The sequence below is a fragment of the Eumetopias jubatus genome, unplaced genomic scaffold (assembly GCF_037043125.1).
Source record: "Eumetopias jubatus isolate StellerSeaLion01/CBP00866 unplaced genomic scaffold, mEumJub1_p1.0 scaffold_6, whole genome shotgun sequence".
In the NCBI taxonomy this organism is placed as follows: domain Eukaryota; kingdom Metazoa; phylum Chordata; class Mammalia; order Carnivora; family Otariidae; genus Eumetopias; species Eumetopias jubatus.
Window position 1 is genome coordinate 145,277,299 of NW_028274812.1, and position 13,141 is coordinate 145,290,439.

Genomic DNA, 13,141 nt, shown 5'->3' on the forward strand with positions numbered 1-13,141 from the left:
ATTACTCCCCCTGCGCCAGGAAACCTTGGAATGGAAACATTTGTTTACAAATAGCTACATTTAGGTGTGAACAGCACAGTTGCCTTTGCCATAGACTGCTAGCAGCCCACACTGGTCTTTGTGGGAAGCCCAAGAGCCTGCACAGCTGGTACTCAACATTTCCAGATTGATGGTAGGGCTCCCTGACTTACAGTCTGTTCTGTATGCCGTGCTCCATGATGCCAGTGGCCCAAAGTCACATTTGGTTTAAATAAAGTATGCTGGTCTGCAGCATGATCATCGTTGGACGAGGCCAAGGAAAATCCTCAGGGCTGCAAAATAGATGCATTGTCTCTTCATTTCAGTTGGCTGGCCCCTCTGAAACCAAACAAAACAATTCTGCTAAAACAAAGCCAAGGTAAAAATTTGAAGTCATGGAAATAACAGCCTTTATCTTGGCACATTATTTTGCGTTAAACCCACCCTTAAGTTGGACTGAAAGATGTTTTTTTTCCCCATTAGATAACCCCCATACAGAAGACTGCTATTACTAAGATGGTTACTTCTTTTTTTAGTCATCCTTCATGCTTAGTACCTTATTTGGGAATGAGTTGTTAATTTACTCTTCCACAAGAATCACACCGTGAGTGTTGCTTGGTGTTTACAAGGCAACCGGCTATGGGATCCCAGTGCGCTAGGGGACTCCACTTGTCACCACGTGGCTCAGAAGGTCAATCTTCCTGAGTGCCATTTGGTAACAAAGGGCAGATGGGTTTGGGGTGGGACAGAGGAGGTGTCTCCAGGGCGAGTGTGTGGTCTGGAGCAGGTGCCAGGGGCGGGGTCTGAGGCCAGGGCGCACTTCCAGAGTTCCGAGCTGTTTTCCTCACGCAAAGATGACTCCCCCCTGCCCTCCTGTGTCTCACCAGCTGGTTGGCAGCAGGGAGATCATACGAGGACACAGTTTTCCACCAGTTGCTTCACTGGGAGCTGAGAGCGGCGTGGACGTGGGCTGTGTGTGAGAGCGGGCCCCGGGGACCTGCAGAGGTCAAGGTGCTGAGCCAGGCAGGAAGCCCCTGTGAAGCAGCTTTTCTCAAGACAGTGGCTACCCTGGGGCCTCCTTGTTGAAAGGGGCGCAGAGCCTGAACAGACTGTTTTTGTGGATGCCCCTGTCCTTGCCTTGCAAGCAGATGTTTTGGTTTCATTTTCTGGGCTTGGGCCTGGCTGTCACACATAGTCACTGCTGGGGCTCCATTGGTGACTGAAACCCAAGTAGCAGGCGGATGCTGGACTTCCCTCCTTGCCTTTCTCTCGGGTCAGCTTTCCGGGCCCAGTTTGAAAATCTGGGTTTGAAAACAACAAAACCAGATGCCCTCCAGGCGTGTCGCCGTTAGAAGCCAGCATGGGCGGCCGCGGGTGCCCGGGTGCTGCGTTCATGTGCACTGGGGAAAGCAGACCTGTAGCCCAGGGCTCGAAGATAGGCTGTGAGTTTCGAATTTTCTAAGACACACTGGCAGCTGTCTGGATTTTAAAAAAGAGTGCTGAATAGAGGTAGTAGGATGTTATTTTTTAAATAAACATACCTTCTCCTTTTTCTAGGAACTATACATTGAGATTTATGCCGATCCCTATGTATGATGCTTCTCAAGCCCTAAAAACAAACCCTGAAAAAACAGAAGAGGCTCTGCAAAAGGTATCAGAGAATCAATAGTTTCATCATAAATTCACGTTTGAATCGAGTTTTGTTGGTAATAATTTTGAACATACGAACAGTACTTTGTATTTCCCAAAGCTTTCTTTCACGTGCGTTTGTATTCTTGTGATCACAATTGGCATAATGTGTGGCTGGGGAAGGAATAACATAAGAAAGACGAAAGCTGGGGCACCTGGGTGACTCAGTCAGTTTAAGTGTCTGCCTTCGGCTCAGGTCATGATCTCAGGTCCGGATTTAGTCCCGCATCGGGCTCCCTGCTCAGTGTGGAGTCTGCTTCTCCCTCTGCCCCTCCCCCCTGCTTGTGCTCTCTCTCTCTCTGTCAAATAAATAAGTAATGTTGTTTAAAAAAAGAAGAAGAAAATTTGTCATGAAGTTAAGTGGAATAACATTCTTACACCATCAGCATTCTAGTACTTACCCACAGAGAGCCTCTTGTTCATCCTTCAGAGACTGTGGAACTGAATGTCAGCTAGCACAACCTTTAACCTCAGCAGCTAGACCCTTCCTTTCCTTTTTTTTTTTTTTTTTTAAGATTTATTTATTTGAGAGAGAGAGAACAGGAGGGAGGTCAGAGGGAGAGGGAGAGAGAGAATCTCAAGCAGACTCCCTGCTGAGTGTGCTGAGCATGGAGCCCTACACAGGTTCGAGCTCTGGACTCTGAGAACATGCCCTGAGTCAAAATTGAGTTGGGCTCTTAACCGACTGAACCACCCAGGCGCCCCACTTCCCTTCTTTTCTTGTTAAGAAATTTAGGATATGGATGAGATCTCCTTGTACCATCTTTGTTTATAGATGTGTCTAATTCCACACCCATTCCCACCTCCTTTCTGACAACCCCAGAGGATGATGGGGATCTCCCCCTTTGAAGTCGAGCCATCCCTGGTGCCCGTGACCCCAGTGTCTCCATCTGGGCTGGAAACTTGCCCTGAGAGGCATTCTCTCGCTCTGCCACATCTCCATCCTTCTCTTCCTATGGCTATGGTTACCTTTTTCGATTTTTAGGTATGCTCAAGGATTTCCCATCTGGAGAAACCTACTCCACCTTGACTATGGGGGTGGCTGGGACATCTTTGAAACCTTCCCTCCCTCTTCGTTCGCCCATCTGGTGGTACCAGCCAGCTTCCCACGCTTGACTTTTCTTTCCCACGTCTTCCATAGCCATGCCATCATCAGGTTTACAGAATCTACAGCATAAACCTCTTCCTTAGCTCTCTTCCCCTCTCTTCCTATCACAGATGCCTTTGTTCAAGCCTCATCACTTCTCAGCAGGATTTGTGTTGTTTTCTTGGTTGCAGTCAAAAAGAGCCATCTTCTTTCACAGCAGATTTGAGCAGACTAACCTCTTCAGCCCACCTCTCCCCATTCCATCCCTGCCCCTTAGTGGCTTTTAGAGTAGAACCTCCTCTCCTTGAACTGGCGTAAAATTGTGCCCAGGATCTGCCTCCTATCCACTGCCACCTTCATCTCTTACCAACCCTGCCTCTTTGCCCTGCTCTACTTCAGGGAACTTGTTAGAGTTGCAAATTCTTGGGTCTCAGAAATGGGGGTGGGATTCAGCAGTCTGTTTTTACAAGCTCTTCTGGTGGCTGCAAAATTGGGAATCACTGCTCTGATCCAGAGGATACTCATGCTTTCCCCAGTACCTACCACGTGTGTCTGTCAAGGTTGAAGGCAAGTGTCAGCTCATCTGGAAACTTTTCAGAGCCTCTTTCCTCCTCTGTGTAGGGGGTCTTCTCAGAATTTCCTGTGCTTGTCTCTGTCACTGGCCTTGTGACATCCTTTACGTTACCTGACTCCATATATTTGTTTCTCTCAGTGACTATGAACTCCTTGAAGGCAGAACCTATGTATTTTTCATCTTTTTAGATGTTCAGCAGCTAGTACAGTGCCTGCCATACATGCTTGGATACTCCTTAGACTTCATTGAATAAAAGGGAATAAGGTAGGGTGGGGGGAGGGAAAGCTGTGATGTGGCAACAGAAATCATCCAAGATTTGTATTCAGAAGATCTGACTGGGGGCGCCTGGGTGGCTCAGTCGGTTAAGCATCTGCCTTCAGCTCAGGTCATGATCCCGGGGTCCTGGGATCGAGCCCTGCATCGGGCTCCCTGCTCAGTGGGGAGCCTGCTTCTCCCTCTCCCTCTGCTGCTCCCCCTGCTTGTCCTCTCTCTCTCTGTCAGTAAATTAAAAAAATCTTCAAAAAAAAAAAAAAAGATCTGACTAAATCAAACTCTTTTCAGCTTTGTCATTTACATAAGTTACTTAATTTTTCTGAACTTTGGTTTCTTCATCTATATAAAACACACAGCTAGACAGGAGCTGTGTTTAGCTGACATTTAACATACAGTTCATGCTGGGTGCCTGACACTATTATAAATGCTTTACATAAATTAACACTGATAATCTATAAAATAAATCCATGAGATAGGTTTGCTATATCCCCATTTTGCACATAAGAAAACTGAAGGGCAGGACGGCCAAGTAATTTGACTGTGGTGCCAGGGACCAAACCAGTTAGTATATGTGGAAAAAAGTTTGTAAACCACAAAGCAACATAAAAATGTTAGACCTCTTTATAGTTTCCCAAAGGAGACTAGCAACTTGTAACAGAAGACATATCCTAGAGACACCAGGTTTCTGGGTTTAAATCTGACAGGTCAAGAGTTTGGCACTCATCACTCCCATCTTCACAACAAGAAAAAAGCTGAACAGAAGAAAATTGGTGACTCTTCTCAGATCCGTCAAAGAATTGAGGCAAAAGCAAAGTAGACCGCCACCCTGGAAACTGGACATGTGGGGAATTCAGAGAATCACAGTGACTCAAAGCCAAGATCGGCTTACCAGGGGCAGAAGCTAATGGGGTCAGTAACTCAGAGGAATGCTTAACCGGCAATTGAGGAGTTGCTGGAGGCTTAGTGTGGACTAGTTTAAGAGTTAAAAACTCCTAGGCGCACCTGGGTGGCTCAGTCAGTTAAGCATCTGCCTTCGGCTCGGGTCATGATCCCGGAGTCCGGGGATTGAGCCCTGAGTTGGGCTCCCTGCTCAGCGGGGAGCCTGCTTCTCGCTCTGCCTCTCACCCCACTCGTGCTTGCACACTCTATTGCTCAAAAATATAAATAAAATCTTAAAAAAAAAAAAGTTAAAAACTCCTAGGGGCCCAATCTTCGTGAGGTCCTGATCCCTTCATGTTCTTTACCTCCTAGAACCCCACCAGGTCATCACAGGAAAGACTGGAGAAAAATCCTGTCATGTTTCTGGTAGGGGGAAGGGGAAAAGTAGCCATTTTGAAATCTACCTAGAACATTCCTTTGTTTGTAACAGATGCATACACCAAGAGAAACTGCTCTATCGGAGCCTTATCTGATCTAGCGAAAGACAGACAATCCCAGCCTTCCTGTTTCACGGAAGGGAAGAAAGAAAAAAAAAAAAAAGGCCAAGAAATACTTTGGCAGGTCACAGCCCAGGGACTCAGGCCCACTAAATCAAACCTAAATTTAATCATAAGATTATAGAATTATTCCCTTTCCTAACACCTAACCAGCACATCAAGTGTTGTAACAGTGGATTACAAATGAGCAAAGCTGTAAGACACTCTATTTAAGAAGGGATTTCTAGGGAAACCCCAAAGCAACCAGGGAGATAAAAACAAGGACATGGGAAGAAGTTAAAGTCTTTTTACTTTCAAAGTGTTTGGCATAACCCAGCTTCTAGCCAGATTAACATAAAATTGCACATTAAAAGCCTGATTACCTCAGTTTGTATTACCAGATACATCAGACCCAGTCAACGACAACGACAAAAATAAAAAAAAAAAATTTTAAGGCATGCTAAAAGGCAAGGAAAAAAAAAACACATTATGAAGAGATAAAGCAAACATCAGAACCAGACTCAGATATGACACAGAATTTGGAATTATCAGACAGAATTTAAAATAACTGATTAGTATGTTAAGGGCTATCATGGAAAAAGTAAAACCCATGCAAGAACAGATGGGTAATGTAAGCAGAGAGAAACTCTAAGAAAAAAATCAAAAGGAAAATCTAGAGGTCAGAAACACTAACAGAAATGAAAAATGCCTTTTTTGATCTTGTCAGTGGACTGGACACAGCTCAGGAAAGAAGCATTGAGCCTGAAGGTAGGTCAATGGAAACTTCCCACTGAAAAGCAAAGAGAAAAAAAGGAATGGAGGGCAAAACCAGAACAGAATATCCCCAAACTGTGGGACAGTTACAAAATACATCCATACAGTGGGAATGCCAGAGAAGAAAGACAAGGGAACAGAAGAAATAGTTGAAATAATAATGACTGAGAATTTTCCAAATTTAATGATAGATACCAAACCACAGATTTAGGAATCGCAGAGAACACCAAGTAGGATAAATACCCCCAAAAACCTACATGGGGGCATATCATATTTAAACTGCAGAAAACCGAAGACAAAAAAAAAATTCTTGAAAGAAGGTTGGGATGGGGGGACCACCTTACATATTGAGAAATAAGGATAAGAATTATAGCTGACTTTGGGTCAGAAATCACACAAGCAAGAAGAATGGAGTGGAGTGGAATATTTAAAGTGTCAAAAGAAAAAGACCTAGCAGCCCAGAATTCTGTATCTAGCAAAATCTTTTCTTCAGAATTAAGGGAGACGGTGCCCGGGTGGTGCAGTCAGTTGAGTGTCTGACTCTTGATTTCAGTGCAGGTCACGATCTCAGGGTCATGAGATCGAGCCCTGCATCGGGCTCCGTGCTCAGCACAGAGTCTGATTGAGACTCTCTCTCTCCTTCTCCCTCTGCCTCTCCCTTCCCCCGCCCGCCACTCTCTCTATCTCAAATAAATAAATAAATCTTAAAAAGTAAAGGAGAAATCAAAACATGCAAAGATAGCAGTGTTATGAGGAGAGGGAGAAGTTGATGATACTGTATTACAGGGAACCTGCACTATTTGCAGATTGGTACAGTGTTCTGTGACAGTGGATTTGAAATAGTTGCGTATTGCAAATGCTAGGGCAATCACTAAAATAATTTTAAAAGAAGTGTAGTTAATATACTAAGGAAGGAGAGAAAAGTGTAATCATATACGGTCCTTAAAACCAGAGAAAGCAGAAGAAGAGGGGAAAATAAAAGAAGAAACCAAAGAAATGCCTCATCACGTATGTTAATTGTAAAATTTGTGTTTTCTTAATTGAAAATTTGGTGACTTTGAAAGTGATCATTATCAGGGTTTTTTTTTTCTATGACACTTACTATACTCTTGTATAGTAAGTTTTCATTTTAACAGAACTCTATTCCCTGGAAGAAATATGCTCTTTAGTTTTACTCTACTAAAGAACAACATTGTGATCCTGTAATCAATCTTTAGAAGTTTTGTTTTGTTTTAAATGTAAGATTCCTACACTGAAATGCAGGTCTTTTTGCCTTTTATGCCGCTGCTGTTTTCAGCAGTGACACTGAAGGTGTTGATAGGCTCTGGGTGGCTGTCCCGGTCACTGCTGCCCAGGGGGCCTGGCAGACATGGTAATACCACTTTGGGCCCTTTTCCTCCCATTTGGCCTCAGTCGGGCTGTCCATCCTCAGCCTGTGGTAGGCGGGGTCTCTGTCCCTGGTCTGGAAAGGTGCAGGGAAGGAAGGTTTATCCTGCTAATCCAAGATGTGAATACTTTCGTTGTTATTCTTCCTTCCCCTTGCACTGGCTTTAGAAATGAGCTTTGAATATTTTTCCTTTTTTTTTGAGATTTTATTTATTTGACAGAGAGAGACAGGAAGAGAGGGAACACAAGCAGGGGGAGTGGGAGAGGGTGAAGCAGGCTTCCCGCTGAGCGGGGAGCCCGATGCGGTGCTCCATCCCAGGACCCTGGAATCATAACCTGAGCCGAAGGCAGATGCTTAATGACAGCCACCCAGGCGCCCCTGAATATTTTTTTTTTCTAAAACGATTTCTCTCCAGGCTTAGTCTGTACAGCATCATTGGTGCCCCTTTGGAAGGTCTGCAAATGCATGGGCCAGCCTTGGGTGCACGACCCGTTATGTGAGCCGAGCCTCTCGTACAAGCTGCTCTCACAACTGGCTCCCAGACAGTGCTTAAGGAGACCACATGTAAAAGGATAAATAACAAAGCAAGAGTACCCAAAGCTGGGTGGCAGTGTGGGCCTGTTATATTTCAGGCAAGAATCTTGTTTTTGTTTTTGGCAAAAACATTATCCATCGATGGTAATGTCACCTTGGGAAGAGATGACTTTTTGGGAAGTAGCAAGAGAAAATGAATGTAGTAAAATGTCATGGTCTTAACGTGTCACTTTGTTTCATTTCAGTGATCTCTTCATTTTTATAATTCCTTCATTAATGTTTTAGTAGAAAGGTACATTTTGTTCTGCTTTATGGTTTCCAGGGATGATAGTAATTATAGTCTGTATTTTAATTGTCTCTAATTGGTGTTAAGTAGTAGTCATTTTAGCATATGGAAAATTAAAATGAAAATGTAATAATACTGAGAGCCTCACAGTTATTAGAAGTTCTTAACCAGGGAACAACAGTGACAAATTAAAAGCCAAATGGTTAAGTGGTATTATTAAAAACAAATGAAAACAACAACTGGAAAAAAAAAACCCAGATGGTGCAATTACTGATCTCAAATCCTTCTTTGCAGACATCTTCATACATGTCCATCAGCCCCAGTAGTTAACCGTGCAGTTCTTGTTCAATGGATACCCCTTGCATAGTCTTCTTAAACACTTCATTTTAATGTAGTCATCATTTGTGTGTTTGAACCTTTAATAGGAGATTGTGTGTAAAAATACAGACTCTCAAGCAACTTCAGATGTACTTATTTTCTGTGGAAATCTGTTTTATTTTCTCTACTTTTGCAAAACCAGTCCTGTTGTTGAGAATATGAAAACCTCATGAATTAATGAAACTAGTATATGTCTTTGAGTTGTACTAGACTGTGGCCTTCAAATTTTGTACCTATTTTCTCCTTTTTTCCCTTCAAATAGATAGTTTTCTTGGTGCCAATGGATTCTGCCTCCTAAAGGCTGAGAGTTTCAGAGGGTGCCATCCATACACCTTGGGGATATTTATTTAGCTTTGCAACTGTTGAGTGGTTAAAGACTCATGAGGGAGAGATTGTGATTATGTGCAAGAAAGCAGGGAGTCGCTGCATGGGATCTCCAGCCGCGTGGGCACTTAAACACTTGCTTACCTTTGTCAGCTACCGAGTCACACACAATTACTCCCATGATCTGCAGGTTACATCTCTAACTCACACACCAAGAGTGCATCACAGTGATGGCCCGCTTCCCGACTCCTGTGTTGTATGGAGTCAAGGCACAGGCAGGAGTGTGAATCAGAGCTTTGGTTTCAAGTTCAGCACCTGGCTCTTTCCCTTATTATTTCACCCTCCGCTGAGTCGAAGTGTGTTCTTGAGAGATCTATGTGCTTGCTTTTCAGATCGAAAACTATCTGCTCCGGAATCACGAGACCCGAAAATACCTGCAAGAGCAGGCCTACCGCCTGCAGCAGGGCATTGTCACCAGCACCACGCAGCAGGTAAGAGAGCACCGCTCTCCCCGGCTCGCCCGCAGTGGCCACTTTTCAGAGCAGGGGCACAGGGTCTCTGTCCCCTGAATCATCCGCAGTGGGACAGTACAAACTGGTTTCTGAAGATGATGACAAAGGGAAGTAGAGTGCGGGGAAGATGTAGGGTGAGGAAAATGTAGGCTGATTCTAATGCTAAAAATGCGCCTTTAATTGCTGATGGTTTTGTGCCTTTTAAAATCTTAAAGCGTACCAGAGAGACTCAAAGGGCGGCTATCTTACAGGATAACTAAAACTGCTTCTTTGCATCCATCCCAATTACTGGAAGCAAATGAGGTGATGTCATCACAGTTCAGAGGGGGATTTATTTATTTGGGACCATGAATTCTACTCCTAGCCACTTATTAAGCAGATACGAGGAGAGAATTAAAATGGGTTCAGACATGGGCTCAGAAATTTGACCCCTGATATTCCATATGCACAAAAAGTTCTTTGAGGAAATTCTCTAGCGTAACGATGAAAAATAAGAGAGTATGCAGTATGAGGTGTAAATAAGAAACTGTAGCAGAAATGAAATCCTTGAAGTCACAAGAGTTGAAGGAAAGCTTTTAAAAAATTGGACAGTCTGCTGGGGGCTGCACGATTAAAAGTCACGGGATTACATTTCTTTCTGTGGCGATCCCATAGTCATAATTCTGTAACTGCATTTTAGTTGGGTTTAAAGTTTTAATATCAACTCAGACAAGAAGGGAAAACCTCACTATTACGTTAAAAAATGTGAATGTTAGAAATCTTAATGTAAAAGTATTGATACTAACTAAAATTAGAAATTGAAGAGGGAGAAATGCGGGTGGGAGTGTTAAGTATGCTGAATTTTTAGTTTTTATTTTATGGACTCAACTTCTTTTCTATCATTCCTTCTTAAATCAAAAGCACCAATATAGTTAACCATACTGGAATTAAAATAATATACTTAGAAAAATACAAATGTAAGTCTACTATTTAAATTTCAAATGGAAGCCACCAGAAGAACTTAAAAAGCAGCGGGTTTCCAAAAGTGTTTATCTCAGCAGGGTGACTGGTAGGCAAAGTTTGCCATTTGAGACCAATTTTTTAATGGTTTGCACTGTTTTCTTGTGCAAATGTCATTTTAAGTTTTTTGCTGTTGCTTTTTCTTAAAAGAGAATGAAAGAAAAGTGTCCACAATAAAAGCATCATATATAATATTCCAAGTAGGTAAAATTATCTGGAAGACTGCATAGGTCTGCATAGAGGTTTGTGAAAGGGTTTTCACCAGGATGTGCATGAGGGTTATCTCAGGAGGTGTGATTTAAGTGAGTTTTATTCTCGTATACTTCACAGTATTCTTTGAAACCTTTATGGCATTGAATAAGAATACAAAGACCGTGTATTCTTTGTAAAAGACAAAGTAAAGCGACGTATATTGAGGAAAAAAACACTAATTATGAATATTGGTGAGGTAGCCGGGAGTTTTGAAAAAGAAAATAAAAGTTTGCCCTTACCCATGCCTGAAAAATCTATTTTTTCCCCCTACAAGGGACTAATATTAGCTTAGTACTTTATGGTTTACTGTTATTTCCTGGTTTTAGTGATGAACATTAAAAGCAACGAGAGTGCTAAAATCCTACATCGCATCTTTGCCTCGGGTTCCTTTATGAGCTGCCATAATGCAGGCTTGTCTTAATACAATGTCCTTCCAACTCTCCCCCTCATTCACAGGGGATTTTGCCCATCCAAAAAAATTACTGCAGCAACCTTTAATGCTAATCCTTAAAAGTAAGTTTCGTCTTCTCAACCTAGAGGAAATGGTACACAGGGGTGGTAGTACACGTGTTTAATTCTGCGTGAGTGGCATCTGTCCGAATTATTTGAGTCATTATGTAGTAAATATATTGCCACCTTTTCTCTTTGGGGATTTCTTAGGACATTATGATTAGCAGTTTTCAGACTTTAATTGTTTCAGTCACTTTAAGAGAGATTTATCTCCTTCTTACTGAAACTTCTCAAAGTTTCCAGAAATCTGAATACAGAAAAAATAGACCTTCTGGCCAGTTGTGTAGCCAGTCATCATTTCCAGATGGCACTAAAGGTATTACAGTGACATCTCATAACTGCTCACGTCCTCCTTTAGGAATGACCTCTGTAAGACTCCGTACTCTCCCTTTGCTTTCAGTCTGTTCTTTTCCATCTCATAAACTCTCTTCATCAGAAGTCAGCAGATCTTTTCTGTGTACGTGCGTCATAGTCACTGTGTACGTGAATGAGGTGGCTCTTCCAATAAAACTTTATTCATAAAAACAAGCCTGGACACACCCTCACCCACATGGTCTTAATTTATTTCTTTCCAGTCCTTTTTCCTATGTGGATTTTTTTTTTAAACCCTGAAGTAATAAAATATATATATTTTGGGGGAAAAAAAAAACAACAGGCCCAGAATTGCCTGTAGTTTGCCAAACTCCGCTCTTCTCACTCTGAAACTTTTCTGACCATTTAAGAAAAGGGAGAAGGCAGTTTTATTGCCTAGAGCTATTTACCCGACACATTCTCTTCCCACCTCACATGTACAGTTTTTTTTTTTTTAATTTTATTTATTTATTTGAGAGAGAGAGAATGGGAGATAGAGAGCATGAGAGGGAAGAGGGTCAGAGGGAGAAGCAGACTCCCTGCGGAGCAGGGAGCCCGATGCGGGACTCGATCCCGGGACTCCAGGATCATGACCTGAGCCGAAGGCAGTCGCTTAACCAACTGAGCCACCCAGGCGCCCTCACATGTACAGTTTTTATACTTGCTTTCTTGACTTCTTTGCTATCCTGTCACTTTGTAACCTTTCCAAATGTGTCCCTATCTGTGCTGAAATGTTTCTCTCCATGGTCTCCTGGTCACCAAGTCCCTGGGCTTTTTCTCCCTCTTCATCTGTTAATGAGAGGAGGCAGGATAGTGTAGACGACCCCGATTGAAGGACGGGCTCTGCTTTCCCTGTGGGTGTAAACTGATGTTAGTCACTTAAACCTGTTTCAGCCTTGGTTTCTTCATCTGTGAAGTGGGGTGGGCGAGGGGGAACAACACGTCTCTGAAGATGCTGGGGGATTCACTGAGATAGAGCACGGGAAGTACTTGGCTCTTCACCAGTAAACTGTTAATGTTTGTTGCTGTCATTAGTCTTATTGTCACAATTATAATCACGATTAACTACCTCATTCTTCCTAAGACTCCCTGCTTCACTCATTGACAGTGTGCCATTTTGAATATCTTTCTGTGCTCTTGGGTCTTATCTGTCTCCTTTCTACATGACTCTTTACCCTTTCATCTTCCAAATGCAGTCCTTTTTCTGAGTTTTGTACATAGTGCTGCTTTTCTTCAGCTATTGTATCTACTCTTACCATTTTGACGCTCCGACTGTGGAGGACTCCTGGCTCTATCCCTGTTTTTTTCCAGCAAGTTTGATCTTGTCAACACTAGCATTTCTGAGATAGCGGGTGACTAAGACGAAACTCGTCCCTGGAACTCCTGATTTTACCAGTTCTCTCGGTGGCATCATCAGTCACTGAGGACAGAACCGTCGGGGCCATCTTGGACGTCTCCTTTGCCGCGGCCAGCCAGTGGTTGCTGTGCCCACCCAGTGACCTTCCAAGTGTCTTTGCAGTCGTTCTTTTTTTTTTTTTTTTTCCCCCAATTCCATTGCCAACCCTCTTGCTCAGGTGTTTTTATCAACTCACTCCTAGATCTTCTTTTATAAGTACTACGGAAACTGGTGTATCCACCTTCCGTGTCTCCTTCTGCTCTCTACAGCCCGTGTCCTTTGCATCAGGCAGGGAAGCTGAGTCACCCAAGGGTGCTACGGAGTGAGGATTTTTAGACCCTCATAGTTGTGGGAGGAGCCGGGACCAGACGCCTCGTGCCTC

General features: G+C 43.1%; 1 protein-coding gene across 5 annotated transcripts in view; it reads left to right on the forward strand.

The window, feature by feature from the left end:
* CARMIL1 (capping protein regulator and myosin 1 linker 1) overlaps positions 1–13,141 on the forward strand; it is a 312,830-nt gene that overhangs the window by 211,354 nt on the left and 88,335 nt on the right. For all 5 annotated transcript variants that reach the window (XM_028107424.2, XM_028107425.2, XM_028107427.2 and 2 more), the window contains exons 23-24: positions 1,576–1,669; positions 9,132–9,230. In XM_028107424.2, coding sequence (XP_027963225.1) covers positions 1,576–1,669; positions 9,132–9,230 — 193 coding nt within the window. The remainder of the gene's footprint in view (positions 1–1,575; positions 1,670–9,131; positions 9,231–13,141) is intronic.